General features: G+C 38.7%; 1 protein-coding gene across 11 annotated transcripts in view; it reads right to left on the bottom strand.

Moving 5' to 3' along the window:
• Positions 1-16,246, bottom strand: part of LOC117962361 (uncharacterized) — a 33,921-nt gene extending 17,675 nt beyond the window's left edge. For 9 of the 11 annotated variants that reach the window (XM_059006274.1, XM_059006275.1, XM_059006280.1 and 6 more), the window contains exons 1-5: positions 15,298-16,246; positions 12,960-13,433; positions 11,986-12,082; positions 295-420; positions 115-210 (exon numbers count right to left, since the gene is read on the bottom strand). In XM_059006274.1, the coding sequence (XP_058862257.1) occupies positions 115-210; positions 295-420; positions 11,986-12,082; positions 12,960-13,433; positions 15,298-15,949 (1,445 nt within the window). In that variant the 5' untranslated portion in view covers positions 15,950-16,246. The remainder of the gene's footprint in view (positions 1-114; positions 211-294; positions 421-11,985; positions 12,083-12,959; positions 13,434-15,297) is intronic. The other 2 variants (XM_059006279.1, XM_059006281.1) reach the window with 1 other exon arrangement.
• Positions 16,247-17,702: the final 1,456 nt, after the last annotated feature.

Here is a 17,702-nt window from a genome sequence, read left to right as displayed (position 1 = left end):
AGATCATTAAGATTAAGTAAAATGATTACGGTTGCCTCCACAAACTTACACCGGCACTTAACACCCTTCCTCATAAGCACTTATAATGGCATGCTGGTTTTAATGGTAGCATACCTTATCCTTCCCAGCTCTCGCTCCCTTTCCTTCTGTTCCACTGTCTTCTCTCTCTTACGCCAGGCTGCATTTCTTCTTGCTTGCTTCATCTTGTACCTAAAAATAAAAATAAATTAAATACAAAAACACTCAAAAAGACAATTATTTCACAATTAAAAAAAAACAGACATTTGTTCTTACTCTTCATAGCGTCCCGTTTTTTGTAATGTCTGTCGATAAAGCTGTTGTTGGCTCAGGGCACCCACAGAAACAGCAGAGTCCTGATCTGACAGCGTGTACTCCATCCCATTGGGAAGACAGCCAGGCCTGTTGATTAGAATTCATTTTATGATAATGATAGCCCTTATAAAAAAAAAAGTGTCCAATAGCAAAAGTATATCAAATTGTACTAAAGCATAGTGCATCATTATTATAGGGCAGCAGTGTGGAGGAGTGGTTAGGGGCTCTGGACTCTTGACCGGAGGGTCGTGGGTTCAATCCCAGGTGGGGGGACACTGCTGCTGTACCCTTGAGCAAGGTATTTTACCTAGATTGCTCCAGTAAAAATCCAACTGTATAAATGTATGTAAAAATAATGTGATATCTTGTAACAATTGTAAGTCGCCCTGGATAAGGGCGTCTGCCAAGAAATAAATAATAATAATAGTGAAAACTATAGTAACGCATAGGTAAGCATTGTAAAGTCCGGAGAGGTATGGGAAAAACTAGTAAAATACATGGCAAACCACGGTAGATGCATAGTATAGGAAAAGCATGGGGAAACTGCAAAATTACTATGGTAAACTTTTTTTTTAATAAATTTAGTCGTTGCCAATTATTATTTTTTTTTATTATTTTCTCCCCAATTTAGAATGGCCAATTATTTTTAGGCTCAGCTCACCGCTACCACCCCTGCGCTGACTCGGGAAGCCGAAGACTAACACACGCTGTCCTCCGAAGCGTGTGCCGTCAGCTGACCGCTTTTTTTCACACTGCGGACTCACCGTGCAGCCACCCAAGAGCTACAGCGTCGGAGGACAACGCAGCTCTCGGGCAGCTTACAGGCAAGCCTGCAGGCGCCCGGCCAGACCACAGGGGTCGTGGTGCGCGGTGAGCCGAGGACACCCTGGCCCACCTAACCCTCCCTCCCCCCGGGCGGAGCTCGGCCAATTGAGGGCCGCCCCCTGGAAGCTCCCGTCCGCGGTCGGCAAAGGAAGAGCCTGGACTCAAGCTCACGATGTCCAGACTATAGGGCACATCCTGCACTCCACGTGGAGCGCCTTTACTGGATGCGCCACTCGGGAGCCCTCTGTGGTAAACTTTTAGGGAACTACAGGGCACACTACATGTAAAAAGAAATGAGACAGATTTGAGTTTTTTACGCTAGCATCCTCTTGTATGAGAAGTGCTTTAGTCTTTCCTTTTTAACATATTTGTCATAATTTCAAATAAAAAAAAAATTGTTACACAAGGTTATCAATAACTACAAACACTCAATCACAGGTGAATATGGTTGCTGTAGTCCTAACTGATTTTATAGCGTCAGTTGAGCACTGCTCTGCGAACAGAACAGAGAGGCTGTCAAGCAACCGTAAAACACTAGAAACCAAACTTTTTGGCTTCCTGTGCTATAGGTCACGTTCCCTCTCGCTGCAGTCAGGTGATCTACCGTACAGGAAGAGACATCAAAAACAAGCAGGAGATGGCAAATAAAACACTCCTTTAACAGGAAACATAATAAGTACATTTGAGAACCTACCATAGCAATAATCCAAGTGTTTTCTTCACTGCGGTGTCTCTCTGATACTGACAGAAAAATAACCAGAGAGTAGAGAGGAATATGGGTCGTTCTGGAAAAATTATCTTGCTCCAATAAGATCAACGAAAGTAAAAGCAACTGGAGGAAAGTCAGAAATGGTTTTATTTTAGAGCAAAAAAAGGCACGTTTTCTGGCGACGAGCATTGTGCACAGGATTGGTCAGCTTGTGGGAGTTCAGTTTCTTTACTGGGTTTATTAAACTAAGTCAGAACGATCAATCTATACCCTGGCATTCGATTCAATCCAGGCAAATTCCCTGGTGCTTAAAAAAAAAACAAAAAACAAAAAAAAACACACGAGTCAAAGGTTGATCAGTTCACACAGACAAACTTTTTTGCATTCAGGGAAACTTCTAAACAGATTTACGATTATGAGTTTGGAGTTATAGCATGGCAAGATCAAGCAGACAAACAATGAAGGCACTGAACCACTGAATACAGAGAACACTGTACGATACAAGCAGATCTCCACTCCACAACTTGAGGGGTATTGAACTTGAGTGGATGAAAATCTGCACATTTATATTTAAATATATAGGTAGTTAAATAAGAATAAGAATAATAGCATAGCTTATTGTATTTTATTGTGACAATTTCCTTCCATACAAAGACATTTCAGATGGCTGTATCACATCAATATCAGGGTCTAGTGCTATATATTATAAAGACATTTCAGAGAGCTGTATTGCATCAATATCAGGGTCTAGTGCTGTATATTATAAAGACATTTCAGAGGGCTGGATCGCATCAATATCAGGGTCTAGTGCTATATATTATAAAGACATTCCAGAGGGCTGGATCGCATCAATATCAGGGTCTAGTGCTATATATTATAAAGACATTTCAGAGGGCTGGATCGCATCAATATCAGGGTCTAGTGCTATATATTATAAAGACATGTCAGATGGCTGGATCGCATCAATATCAGGGTCTAGTGCTATATATTATAAAGACATGTCAGAGGGCTGTATTGCATCAATATCAGGGTCTAGTGCTATATATTATAAAGACATTTCAGAGGGCTGTATTGCATCAATATCAGGGTCTAGTGCTATATATTATAAAGACATTTCAGAGGGCTGTATTGCATCAATATCAGGGTCTAGTGCTATATATTATAAAGACATTTCAGAGGGCTGGATCGCATCAATATCAGGGTCTAGTGCTATATATTATAAAGACATGTCAGAGGGCTGGATTGCATCAATATCAGGGTCTAGTGCTATATATTATAAAGACATTTCAGAGGGCTGTATTGCATCAATATCAGGGTCTAGTGCTGTATATTATAAAGACATTTCCGAGGGCTGGATCGCATCAATATCAGGGTCTAGTGCTATATATTATAAAGACATTTCAGAGGGCTGTATTGCATCAATATCAGGGTCTAGTGCTGTATATTATAAAGACATTTCCGAGGGCTGGATCGCATCAATATCAGGGTCTAGTGCTATATATTATAAAGACATTTCAGAGGGCTGGATTGCATCAATATCAGGGTCTAGTGCTATATATTATAAAGATATTTCAGAGGGCTGTATCACATCAATATCAGGGCAGACTATATATTACAATATAAAAACATTTTACAAATAAAGTTTGTTTTAGAATTCCCTACAATAATTTTTCTACAAGCAAGGTTACAGACAGTCTGGGAAGGCGAGTTGGGCTGCACGATCCTGACCACTGCGTGTGTTAACCAGGGTGACAAAAATACAAAAGTAATGAATAGTAATGAAAGGAACGTATACCAGGGCTCCAGTGTTTTAAATAGGGATTTAATTTAGGTGATTTGAATCCCACCAAGTTTATTAAAAAGTGTATCAGGGAGAAGGTTCCAAGAGCATGACCCTCCTTTTAGCGGAGGTATGGTGGCAGCCAAAGCCAGCTATGAAAAATATCGAAATATGGCACGATAAATCTGAAGTCAATGCGATACGCCAGTGTGTTACAGATTACCACGGCAACACAGTGTTTCACCAAAGGATGACACACGCTAGAGCTCATGAATACCACAAACGCAAAGCTTACATTGAGTTGAAATATTTGTTATTCTGCACTGTACGCTTTGGCAACAGCTCAACTTAACATAGATTTAACAACAATCTATTCGGATAAACATTGCCTAATAGTAAAAAAAATAAAAGTTTGTTAATGTGTCTGAACACAGAGCAAATAAATGAATATCCCGCTCTCATCTGACATGTTTTGTGTGTATTTATGCAACCCACAGTAGTTGTAAATACACGTTCATCATTTATTTTCACTTGCCATGCAGCTGTGAGCACGTTTAAGATTGACAAGAGTCTACAATGTACATAGAGTAGGGCAGCAGTGTGGAGTAGTGGTTAGGGCTCTGGACTCTTGACCGGAGGGTCGTGGGTTCAATCCCCAGTTGGGACACTGCTGCTGTACCCTTGAGCAAGGTACTTTACCTAGATTGCTCCAGTAAAAAAAACCAACTGTATAAATGGGTAATTGTATGTAAAAATAATGTGATATCTTGTAACAATTGTAAGTCGCCCTGGATAAGGGCATCAGCTAAGAAATAAATAATAATAATAATAATAATAATAGAGTGGGAATTCAAATTCAGGACTACTAGTGAGTGCAGTAATTCATTATATGTTTTGTATTATTATTATTATTTATTTCTTAGCAGACGCCCTTATCCAGGGCGACTTACAATCATAAGCAAATACATTTCAAGCATATTGTTTTGTTTATCTAGTTTAACTATTGTATGAAATTCATTTTGCTGGTTACACAAAACTAGCATTGGCCCCGCCCCCTATTAAAGTATGAAATGTATTGTTCCTAGGATTATTCCTGAAGCCTACTGAAATCAGATGGCACATAAAAAACACAGGCTTCTAAAGTGCTTCAGGAAATACGGAAAACATGCCTTGTGCAAATATTTTTTACACAATAGAACTTTTCATGACAAGCTTTCTCTTTTCATAGCTTTTTTTTTTTTTTATGAAAATCAATAGCGGCACGATTTCTTTTAAAATTTCTTCAATGAAAAACGCTCTGTCTAGTACAAGGAGGAGGCATTTTACATGTTATTTTTTTAAATTTCATTTATGTTGATGTTGAACCTTTATAAGGTGGGCATAAAAAAACGAAATATTCTACAATTTCGCATTTAATGTTTATCAGGTAAGCACTTAAATATTTAGGAACATTTGCTGTGAATGTGACAACGCTAGTTTTTTACTTTAATTAAAATCGTGACTCATGAAATACCTGTTTTTAGATGCCGTGAAATAAGCTTTTTTACAGTGAAATACATCCCTGACATTCAAACATATATTTCCCCATTACGTTGTACAGTCCTATGTGGTTTACATATTTTAATTGATGTTGCATTAAAGCATCACTTGCCATTTCTGATTGTTGTAATCAATACAAATGGAGCTAATGTGTGGTTTCAGATTGCAAAACAGTAGCTTTTTTTTAATTAAATAATGTCACAACAATCCTTAAGAAATTTTAGAACCTGATTAATGCCTGTGTCTCAATTACAAACAGTTGCAATACGATGTTTCCATTAAAACCGGATGCAACATTTTAAAATGACGATGTTGCAATACACAAAAGAATAAACTGTTATAACAAACTGCATATAAATGTGCATTGTGCAATGCCCAATGCAGTACCGTTTAACCCCCATCATTTCTATTCATGTGTAAAAGTCTCAAAACCATACCCCACCCCAGCCTGTGCCATTTCTATTCATGTACACATCTGAACCCCCCCCCCCCCCCCCCCCCCCCGCAGTCTAAGCCAGGTCAAGTGAAGAGATTTCACCCCCCCCCACTCCTTTAAGACAGGTGTTACAGAACAAATTTATGCCCCTCCCCTTTGATTTTATTGCTCTTTTGAAGAAAAGAATTTCGCCTTTTGAGCTTCTTTACAAGGTAGATATACATGATTGTATCACGTCACCCTTTGATCTTTTGATTCATGAATTCTACAAATCTAACAAAGTGGCTTTGAAGAGAAGGGGCAGACATATTGTTGATTAATGAATCCACTAAAAACTGGATTCGTTAACGAAACCACGGTGAATCAGTACAATTAAACAGAAAAGTGAATACCATTTTATTATGCAACAATCATTTCAACAATTAGTTAATTAGTATTACACATTTCAAACGTAACACTTAGAAACGGGCTTATGATTTCAGTTTAGTATTTTTATATTGTTTGCTAAAAGTAGGGTAAATACAATTCTACAGTAACAATGTAAAAAAAATGTTTACATAATTACAAATTGTGACAGCGCTTCTTTATTTACAGAATAACTTTGAACAGTTCTGGGTCCCCTACCTTCCCACAGACAGCTATTGTCTTTCAAACCTGTCCTGTTATACCTGCCTGGCTTGTTAAATTACAAACAGGTCCAGCTACTATTTCACTTACAAACACACTTGTCTGTGTAAGTGGGGTTTTAAACTCAAACTCACAGGAATCCAAGCCAACATTGCCGCAATGTGAGAGACAAACATTTTAACTGTTTGAACGAAGAGAAACAAAGGAGCGATTACCAAATTAACCATCAATTGAATCTCGTTATCGAACAAGCATCAATTAGATAGAAATCTGTTGAAACGGTAAAAATATAATCCACAGTTTCTCTTCTGTAAAGGCACTCGAAACTGAACTATTTTTTACCGATTCAACACATCGTTGATCCCGTACCTAATGAGGTAAAATTGGAAAACCAAAAATTTGAGTTGCTGTTTAAAGATCTGGCGTAGTTGGACTATTACACGCCGTAGCGATGATGATTTAGTTTGCTGCCCCCCCCCTCGTTACATTTTGTTAAAGCAACATAAATGTATTACTTTTTACAAAACCAGTAATAAAAGGAATCGTTTATGATGATAGCACACCTATATTTAGCTGCAATGGAATAAAATTTTGGAATATAATTAGCATCAATGGGGCAGCAGTGTGGAGTAGTGGATAGGGCTCTGGACTCTTGACCCCGGAGGGTTGTGGGTTCAATCCCCGGTGGGGACACTGCTGCTGTACCCTTGAGCAAGGTACTTTACCTACATTGCTCCAGTGTATGTAAAAATAATGTGGTATCTTGTAACAACTGTAAGTAGCCCTGGATAAGGGCGTCTGCTAAGAAATAAATAATAATAATAATAATAATAATAATAATAATAATAATAATAATCAATTTCGCTCGGATAGAAATTCAGTTTAATGATAGAGTTTACAGATTTCATCATTTGTTATTTTACTCATATTTTGATCGGGAAACTAATGACGGGGATTAATAATAATTTGCCGATTGCTATTATTATTATTAGTCGTAGTACTAGCACGAGTTTAGGCTGCTTGCCAACAACAGCATTGGATTTCCCCGCTCCTCTGTAGCCGCACATTTTCCACGAGATTGGCTATTTAAGCCAAACCTAGTGACGAGAATACCAAATACAATTTCTTTACTGTAGTAGGCGTACGTGTTCTTGTCTGCTACAACATAGTATGGCCCTCAGCAGGGGCTTTGTACAACAATCTTCTTTTCTTTAACTGTATCCCTTCTGTCTGGAGGTTTCAGCTAAAGATGGAACCCTTTACAATTTCTGCTCACTCAATGGTACCACAGTTGCAATAAAAGGCAGAATTAGCTGATTAACACATTTCTTCCCACCCCCCCACCCCCGTTTATTTAATATATAATTTTTTACAACAGTTTGGGACTGAATACAAACAGTTGGCTTAATTCTTAATTCTTAACATATCTTAACGCACAGAATTAAGAGACAGTATAGGGCAGCAGTGTGGAGTAGTGGTTAGGGCTCTGGACTCTTGACCGAAGGGTTGTGGGTTCAATCCCAGGTGGAGGACACTGCTGCTGTACCCTTGAGCAAGGTACTTTACCTAGATTGCTCCAGTAAAAACCCAACTGTAAAAATGGGTAATTGTATGTAAAAATATTGTGATATCTTGTAACAATTGTAAGTCGCCCTGGATAAGGGCGTCTGCTAAGAAATAAATAATAATAATAATAATAATAATAATAATAATATTTAGGAATCTCTTTGTAAACACTGGTATTCGCTTTCTATTCGGCACAGTTATTATAAATAATACAAAATAATCTGCACTGTAAATGTTTATCACGTTACAGGTGGAAAGTGCGGACGTGATAGAATCTGTGTTTTTTTTGTTTTTTCATCTGCGGTTCACTTTGAGCTGCTAAATTATTATTATTATTATTATTATTATTATTTATTTCTTAGCAGACGCCCTTATCCAGGGCGACTTACAATTGTTACAAGATATCACATTATTTTATTTTTTTTTACATACAATTACCCATTTATACAGTTGGGTTTTTACTGGAGCAATCTAGGTAAAGTACCTTGCTCAAGGGTACAGCAGCAGTGTCCCCACCAGGGATTGAACCCACAACCCTCTGGTCAAGAGTCCAGAGCCCTAACCACTACTCCACACTGCTGTCCCAAAATTAAACATTTATGCACATTATAGGTTTAGCGAAATATATAATACCGCCCCGTCAGAATAAATCACTGACCTACTGTATTTTCATCGAACACAAGTTATGACAAATGTGCACAACATATAACTTTGATTTTCTACACCCTAATTACTAGCAAGATCTGTGCCACTGCCATCTTAAGACTATATAAGCAGTTTCGATTATCGTTGAACTTCAGTACATTATTAAATTCAACGCTCTGAGTTTTCATTTTTCCACCTTTCATGCATATGCAGTATTAACAAATACAAAATTAACAGGACTGGGGTCCCTGAGTGGCTCATCCAGTTAAAGTGCTGCCACCGGGAGCGCAGGATGAGTCACACAGCTTGGATGGCGTCGGTTCGCGTCCAGGCTCTGCAAAGAGGCTGAACTTTACTGGAGACTTCGAAGGGGGAGTCATTGGCTCTGACGCTCCCTGGGGTGGGGGATGGGAAACCGGCAGGGACTCCTCATCGCACAACAGCGAAACCTACTAGCCAGACATCAAGCACATTCAGAGTGGATGAAAAGCAGGGCTGGTCTCTCTTCTCCAGGATCGGCAGCCCGCCCACCTCTGCTCTGGATTGCTCGGCGTAAAAATGATTCTGGCTTTAGGCTTGTGAGATCGGAGGATGCTCACATGCCTTCAGAATGTCTGATGTGCGGGGACTCGATGCGGTGAGGAGGAAAAACATAATTGGACATTCCAAATTGGGGGAAAAAATAAATAACTGGATTCTTGCTGGACTGATCTCCAATAGGCTTAAACATCGGTCAGTGTTTTGTGCGGTATTTATACTTGTATAGCACTTTTTGCTATATTGCTATATTGATTTTAGTTCAATAACTAACTCCTCCAGTTTGAACGAGTGTGAACAATCAAATCGACTAGGAGCAGAACTCCAAACCATGTGCCTTTTAGCAACACTCTGAAAACATGCACGAATGGCCTCAGCACATTCTGCTGGTTTGTTTAATGCATCTTCAGCTCCCATGTTCCACCAGGTTGCAGGACTAATGAAATGCAGCAGATTTAATTTAATCTGAAAAACCAGCATTGCAATGCTGCAACATTTTTGCATTGTCGCACCACAGCAGTATGTATTAGACAGATGGCTCTGGCTACCACTGTAGCGCTTGGCCGCCTGTAGACCAAATATTTCCTAGTTTTTTTTTTAAAGTGTTTTATGTTGCAATTTGTAGTTATGTACACTTGTGTGCATGTCCTCCCGCACTAGGGCTACCATTGCTGGTACCCTAGTGGTGGCCACCTACCACTGCAACTGTGTGTAATTGTTTAATAAAACCTGGCCGCCTGAGCTGCGTTTCAACACCACCCTCTGTGTCTCTCAGGGGATACCCACACATTAACAGGACACCCCTGTAACAGACTTCTTTAAAAAGAACGATCTAAACATTACTTGCCAAGCTTTGATAGAATTGTTAAGACATTTACACAGCACATTTTGATTGAGTGTCCTGCATACAAGGTCTTTATTATGCTGAATCGGAGCCACTCTGGGATCCCACAACATTTAAAAAAAAAATAATAATAACTAGAAACGGATTACTGTAAGAACTTGTAATGAGGTTCATGTGATAAATGTAGCCGTGAACGTTTCCTGCCAAAAGGTATTACTAGCCTGCCCAATGCAAAATTAGCCCAGATTACCGCATTAGCACAACACTTTCCAAAAACACAATCAACAACATGAATGGCAAAGCAGGGGGAGCCCTGTATAGTCTACAAGTCAAATAGAAAAGTGACAGTTGACTTCAGAAACTGCTAGTAATCACACTTCACGTGATTGCAAAGTAATTGTGAAGATGGGCAGAAGTGCAGCTATAGAGCCCAAACAGAAAAGTGCTAAAACAGTATGTTCACAAATAGAGTTAAATAAAGCCGGTGCTCCTTTAAATTACCTTTCAATGAAACTTAACACTCTTCTGTACAGTAGAATGTGTGTTATATATTTTGCATGCGTTTCCATCGCATCTTTTTTTGATCCAGCCATTTATAAATGATGTTATATGAACAAATAGCTTTTTTAAAGCAGTGTTTGTTTGAATATTCAAATATTTGTCCTAGCCCTATAAAAGAATGCCACATGTCAGCTATTGTAATCTTATTAACCACAAAGCTGCTTATCCCCTGATTTCCACATGGAGCGCAAGCGAGTCCAAATTTGTCACTCCTGTGAGAATAGCGTGCAGGGAGTTATATGACAAACCAAATCAAAATTTATTTATAAACGCGCCATTCAGACCAAAAGCATCTCAAGGTGCTGTACAGCAACAACAATGCATCGTCAAATACAATACAAAAAACAGAAACAATACACAGGAAAACAATGTTTGAAAAAGACAGTAAAGGCACACAAGCAAGGCCAATGTACAGAAGGAAGACATAAGTCTAGATTTAAAAGCTGTAGCAATCCCAGCCTCCCTAACAAAGGTAGGAAGGGCGTTCTATACCTGTGCTGCTCTGTGTGAGAAAGCCCTTCCACCCGTTTTAATTTTATTCACCCTTGGGACAATTAAAAGACCTGCGTCCTGTGATCTAAGTGAATGACTGGGTACATATCGGGTAAAGAACCGATTTATTCTGCTGATGAAGTACACTTCACAGATACAAATGCATATAACCTGAAACTGTAGAAGATAGAAAGTGAGTTTACCACATCAATCACCCTGTATTGATGTGGTAAACACCCTGACGCTTTTGAAAATTTGCGATGCAGGTTTTCGGATATATATGTACTAGATAAAGACGTTAGCATTGATGAGAGTTTGAACTGAGTCTGCTTTGAAATCTATAGCACAAAAAATAATTTCTAAAAAGTGGTATTACTTTGAGGCACTGTTATAATGCTGCAATTTATATTTCCATCTATCTATCTATCTATCTATCTATCTATCTATCTATCTATCTATTATTCATACTTGAATAATGCTGCCATTGGAAAGAAAGTGTTATTTTGTGATTTATATTGTGATAATGTTACAATTTTAAACACATTGTTATTTATGTTTTTTTGAAAATATTTTTCTGTTTTTCATAGAACAATAAAAAAGTGTGTATTTTTAAAAATAAGGCAAATTGTTTTGAAAACTGTCCAAATTGCATATTTGAGGGCTAAGAATAAAAAATCTCTTTGACCTAATTATTTATATATATATATATATATCAAATTGATTGGCTCTTGTAATGCTTTATTTGCATATCTCCCTACAACCCATTTGTTTTTGAATGTATTGCTTTCTCTCACCTTAACTCGAAAGCTACTTGTTTTTACTTACTCTCCTGAGCCTTTCTGAAGTCAAAATACAGTTGCGCTGTACTGATGAGCCCCAAAAAGGGTGAAACATGTATGCAGCTACTGTATTTTGACTTTTAAAACGCTGTGAATGTAGAAGCCGTTAGGCAACTTTCACGTGATTTGATTGGCTCTTGTACAACCCTACAACCCATTTATATAGATATATAGATATAGATATATATGGATATTGATAAAATAAATGGGCAGCTAGGTGGTTAAATGCTGATTCACAGTCATTGTAAATACCTAATCAGATCCTTTTCCCGGTGTTCCCTTGCTCTTTCTGGGTCTGCCTTTAGTCTCTCCCTGTAGCGCCGCTGTTTCTCTGCTGCCAAAGACCTGCCTGAAACCAAAAATAATCCTTATTCAAACAGCCCTTTACTCAATAGTGTTACAATGCATAACATGTAGACATATAGGGATCTGCTGGAAGAAAAACTTTAGCTGACAGATTTCTTTTTCATATTTTGATTTGTTGTATTTCTCCATGGTGTTCCCTCACCACAGTATCTACCCACCTAATAAGATTTGAAGGTCGTCCTCCGATCCCAAAGCAAACCACCTCTTTCCAACCAAGAGCTCCAAATGTCAGCAAGCGACGGGCCCCTGAAGGACAAAGGTCAGCCCTCTGGGTGTCCGTTTGAGCTCAATTGCCCAGCCAGATTGAAAACTTGCCACAATGAAGCTGCATTCTTGGATCCTCAGTATAATGCTGTCACTGTCTGTTGTACAGGGCTTGCATAGTGTATCCACACTGCGGGTGGTTATCTAATCAATGCTGTATTTAGGTATAGGTACAGAACAAGCAGAACACAATTAACAAAGCCCTTAGGGGGCTGCTGCTGAATCACAGTCTCATGGTTTGGAATGAGGAAGTCTATAAGGAAGTTAGAATTCTCTAGACAAGCTCAAAGAATCTATAAAGCCATAAAGGCAGAGTTAGAGTAAAATGATAACTCATTATGGAGAAAACAGAACCCAGAACCACCCAGAATGATTGTAACACCATGAAAGGACAAGGTAAAGGTGAACACATAAATAAAATGAAATATGAAGCAATGAAACTTTAAATTAAACATGATGCAGACTGCAAAAGCGCCCCCTACAGGCATTTTGTATTGGATCATTGAGTTCCTCATGGTCTATGCTAGTACCGAAATTCAGCACACTGCCTCCTATGCTTTAATACAGTCACTATGGGACTTTTTAGTTTTACTTACATAGTACATTGGACGTGGAAGACATCGGTTCTTCACCCCTCTGAATGTTAGCCAAGTTTTGCTCAAAGCTTCCCGTGATCCTGTGACTGCCACTCTCTTTGTTGCCATGCCTGTCTGGATTCACCTGATCAAAGAGGAGCGCGTTGCACTGTTCAGACCCCGAGGCAGTGTTCTCCTTCCGTACATTAAAATGGCTTTCTTCAGACACTTCCCAGGAGATGCGTACGGTGTCAAATTCAGGGGACTCTTCTTTAATCTGAACAGACTCAAACTCAGGGACCTCTTCTTGAGTGTTAGCTGATTTCGGTGCAGGAATATTACATCGATTCCCAAATAATCCCTGCTGTAAGGGATCTTCATCACACTGTACAGATACCTGCTTGGGAACTTCACTTGGAATTTCAGAACAATCTTGAAGCGAAACTTCTTCCTTAATGCAAAGAGGTTCCAACACAGATTTGATATTTTCTGGGCCTGTTACAAAGATACAAAAAGTCTTTAACAAGCTGCTTTCTATTCCTTGTAAAAGTTTAACATACACCTTTTTATTGCTTTAAAGTGACTGCACCTAACAAACGAAATCCATAAATCTTTTTGCACTTCCGTGCAGGTCACAAATGTGCAGTTTTGAAAGAAACACATGTTTAAGCAACCATGTAAATAATATCTGGTACTACACTAAGTTGAAGAAAGTTAACCATGCCTTGTACACAGGAAATTGTTTGCACATGCACGTCCTAGGTTATTTCTTGTGGGTCACAGCATGTTACTGGCTGAAAACATGTCAATAAATAGGGAGAGCAGGTTAGTTTATGAAAGGAAAGAAAATGTTGATGGGGTGGGGGAAGTTTAACCCTCTCTGAAAGCATGGCTTGCAAACAGAGATTTCTTTAACCAAGTGTAGTATGAGATATGTGGGCCATATTTTCCAGTTGTTAATAAATTTCTATTGACTTTAGAAAACTAGTATCAAATAGCTATCTAAGTATAATCCACGATCACTTAAGCACTCTAAAGTTTATCAGTTTTGTAAATTACTGTTTAATTTTTAACTTTCAAAAGATAGGTTAAAGACTGGAGTAAATGCTTTGATAATGTGACCCATAATATCACAACTGTACAGTCATGGCGTATATATAATGAATGGTAGTGCTTGACTTAGAGAATTATTTTGTTAGCTATGATCACTTAAAAGTTAAACACATAGCCTATATTGTATTATTGTAATGCACTTTTTTCTGGTGTCCCAAAACATGTGGTATCCCGCTTGCAGCTTGTTCAGAATACCGCTGCTAGAATTCTGACTAAAACCAGGAAAAGTGAACATATTACCCCTGTTCTGGCCTCTTTACACTGGCTCCCTGTGCAGTATAGAATTGATTTGAAGATTTTGCTGTTAACTTACAAGGCCCTGAATGGATTAGCACCTAGTTATTTGCAGGAGTTACTGACCCCGTATCTTCCAAACCGCACTCTGAGATCACAGGATGCGGGGCTGCTGTTATTCCTAGGGTCAGCAAAAGCAACACGGGAGGAGGCAGGGCTTTTTCTTGTAGAGCTCCTAAATTATGGAATGCTCTGCCTTCGTTTGTCAGGGAAGCTGGGACCGTTACAGTTTCCAAGTCAAGACTAAAAACACACTTTTATAAAATGGATTTCTTATCTTAGTGGGTTTTAACGTAACTTTAAAATTGTGGCAGTTGTATGTGTGACACGCTATACAAATGTATTGTGGTTTGTTCTTTTTTTCCTGCTATGTACTGTACAGTGCTTTGCGATACTTCTGTATAAAAAGCGCTATATAAATGCAATAAATAAAATCACCACATTAACATATTTTTACCAATCCTAACTGTTCTTTATCAGCTGATGGTAATAGCCTCGAAATCCATTCATATATTATATAAAATGTAGTTTTCAATGGTAATTGTGATAACAAAATAAAGTGACATTTTATAAAACTGGCAATAAGTTATTTTGCGCTTAATGCAGGCATTACATACCGTTACAGGAGCAAATACACGGTCATGTTCGACTCTGAACATTTCTGAAACACCGTTAAGCCTAATTCAATAAACATGTCAAAAACATATCGTCACCATATAGAGTAAACAGGGTGTAACAAATTAGCCTAAATAATTCTCTAAAATCATTCGTATGCTTTTTACGTTCTTCTACTAAAACTATTTTTAAAAAGCTGTGCTCTAACTTTCAATAACAATGTACAGTTAAAAACACAATAGGAATATAAAAATAGTGTTTACCTGTCCCCTCTCTTTCCCCACACGCAATGTACAGTTAAATACACACAGGAATATAAAAAGTAGACATGATTTACCTGTTCCCTCGCTTCCCCATGCGCTTTCATGTCTTGTCCATGTGCCAAGCCTCTTCTCGCATATATTATCTGTTGTTGAACTGTAGTTTAAGCCCCGATTTACAGGATTACTCTCAAATCCATACTGGCACTCTTTCTGTCCCTTTGACGGACCTGCTTCACTGCGATGTCGGCTACCGATTTGCACACTGTCCGGATTGATAAGCCGGGCGTTATCGATTTGAGTGCACGTTACATTTAAATGTGTGTTTACCGGAGAAGGCTTCATATTTGAATGCACGCTGTTTATATACTGCCGCATCGCTAGCATTTCCTTCTCGGTGGTTTCCAATCTCACCCGCAGGAGTTCGTTTTCTTTCTCCTTTTCAGACGTCCTCATCTGTAGGTTGTGAATCCTGGCGTTGTCGAGTTTTTTAATGACATGAACGACAGTCTCGACAGCGGTTTTCACCGTGTAATCGATGGTGCAGTCTCTTTCTTCTTCAGAAAAAGACACGCCGATATTAATGCTCCTGTCCAACTTATTTATAAAGTCGGAAAAAGGCAACCGCAGCTCCTCTTCGAACTGGGACACGCATTTCGCGTTTGAACTGTTTTGACAAAGACCTTTGTTTGGCTGCTTGGCAAGACGCAAACCCGGTCCTTTATTCATATTTAATCTAATTCAGTATTCTTCTTACCAAAATAGAAAAATACTCACTGAAGAAACTAAACAGGAAACCGACACATGTGGATAACACAATCCGAAAGAAATGTAATTTCCTAAAAACAATTAAACCACTCGGGCCCGGCGCTTCCAATCTCGTACAATGTAGTATTGTCGTTTAAAATGTAACCAGAAATGTAGTAAATATGGTAAGAAGTACTTCCTATCAGAGTGTCATCCCACAGCACACCGCTTCCTGCAGCTGTGAAACTGTACCAAACGAGAACAGCGCGCCTGCTAGGTTACAGCGCCACCTTGCGAGCACCCCCCCCAACCTTACGCATTTTAAAGACGATGGGCGCCACCTGCAGTATGTCTCTCTAAATTAAAAGATTAATTTCTCCCGTCGTCCAAAGAGTACAGCAACAAAATATACTTGGTCCCTGTGGCAGAGAAGGGAAACAAAATAAGCTCTTGTTTTGGTCCTAGTAATACAGTACACCCCTATTACCTTTCAGTACATATATATATATATATATATATATATATATATATATATATATATATATATATATATATATATATATAATTTGTTTATTTAGCAGACGCCTTTATCCAAGGCGACTTACAGAGACTAGGGTGTGTGAACTATGCATCAGCTGCAGAGTCACTTACAGCTACGTCTCACCCGAAAGACGGAGCACAAGGAGGTTAAATGACTTGCTCAGGGTCACACAATGAGTCAGTGGCTGAGGTGGGATTTGAACCGGAAACCTCCTGGTTACAAGCCCCTTTTCTTTAGCCACTGGACCACACAGCCCCCTATATTAAGTAAAACAGCCACACTTTTACATGAAATATTTTTTATTTACCTCCAGTTTAATTACGTAACATGATGTGATGCATATAGAAATGCATTTGGGTTCTGTTCTGTTCTTGCTCACGATATATTTCATTTGCGGTTTATTAAGAGAACATATTTAAAATCATTCATTATGTGTTGACAGCATTTGTATTTCTTGTACTTCACTGTACGTCACAGTCAGCTTCTTAAATCAGCTTGATAGGCCACAAAAACAACTAAAGATCACAGATAAAAACAAAAATACATCCTAGTGTCTAGAACTGTTTAATGATTAACTGTTACATTCTCCTAGCTTGTCTCGTTCACTTTGTTTTGGCTGCATTTTCATCAGGTGAAACTGGAGGAAACGCTGTGTAACGGCGCAATATAAGACAGACTGATTTGACATTAGAGAGATTGGAGACATTCATTTGTTACATATGTATAATGGGGATTGATTTCATTCTTAATATAAGGGCGGTAAAACGCGACTGACGTGTGTCTGAGTAACGGATAACCGAGTGTATGTAGGTCACGTGTTGAACCACAAGATGTCACTACTGTTCAGTGTAATGAGAAGCAAACACACCCAGAATAATAGCAGATACCCATAAGGTAAAGGACACTATATCAAAGTATAATGCTAGTATATATTTGCTTTATATTTCCACATGAATGAATCCCCCTGTTCACTGTCTGGGCATGGATTCCCATCTCTGGAGAGTGTTTTGGACAGCAGATGATTATTCATTAATACTACATATTTGAGACCTATATAGTGAATGGACTGGACAATGTATGGAATTAGTTTGTTAGCTACATTCACTTTAAGGGCTAAGTGTGCCCATGTTTTTTTGTTAGAAGTGTATTTTGGTGTAACCACCCTGATTCTCTAGCCCTAGCTGCACGCCTGAG

The sequence above is a fragment of the Acipenser ruthenus genome, chromosome 32 (assembly GCF_902713425.1).
Source record: "Acipenser ruthenus chromosome 32, fAciRut3.2 maternal haplotype, whole genome shotgun sequence".
In the NCBI taxonomy this organism is placed as follows: Eukaryota; Metazoa; Chordata; class Actinopteri; order Acipenseriformes; family Acipenseridae; genus Acipenser; species Acipenser ruthenus.
Note: the sequence above shows the minus strand (reverse complement) of the source record. Positions and strands in the feature narration are given on the sequence as shown.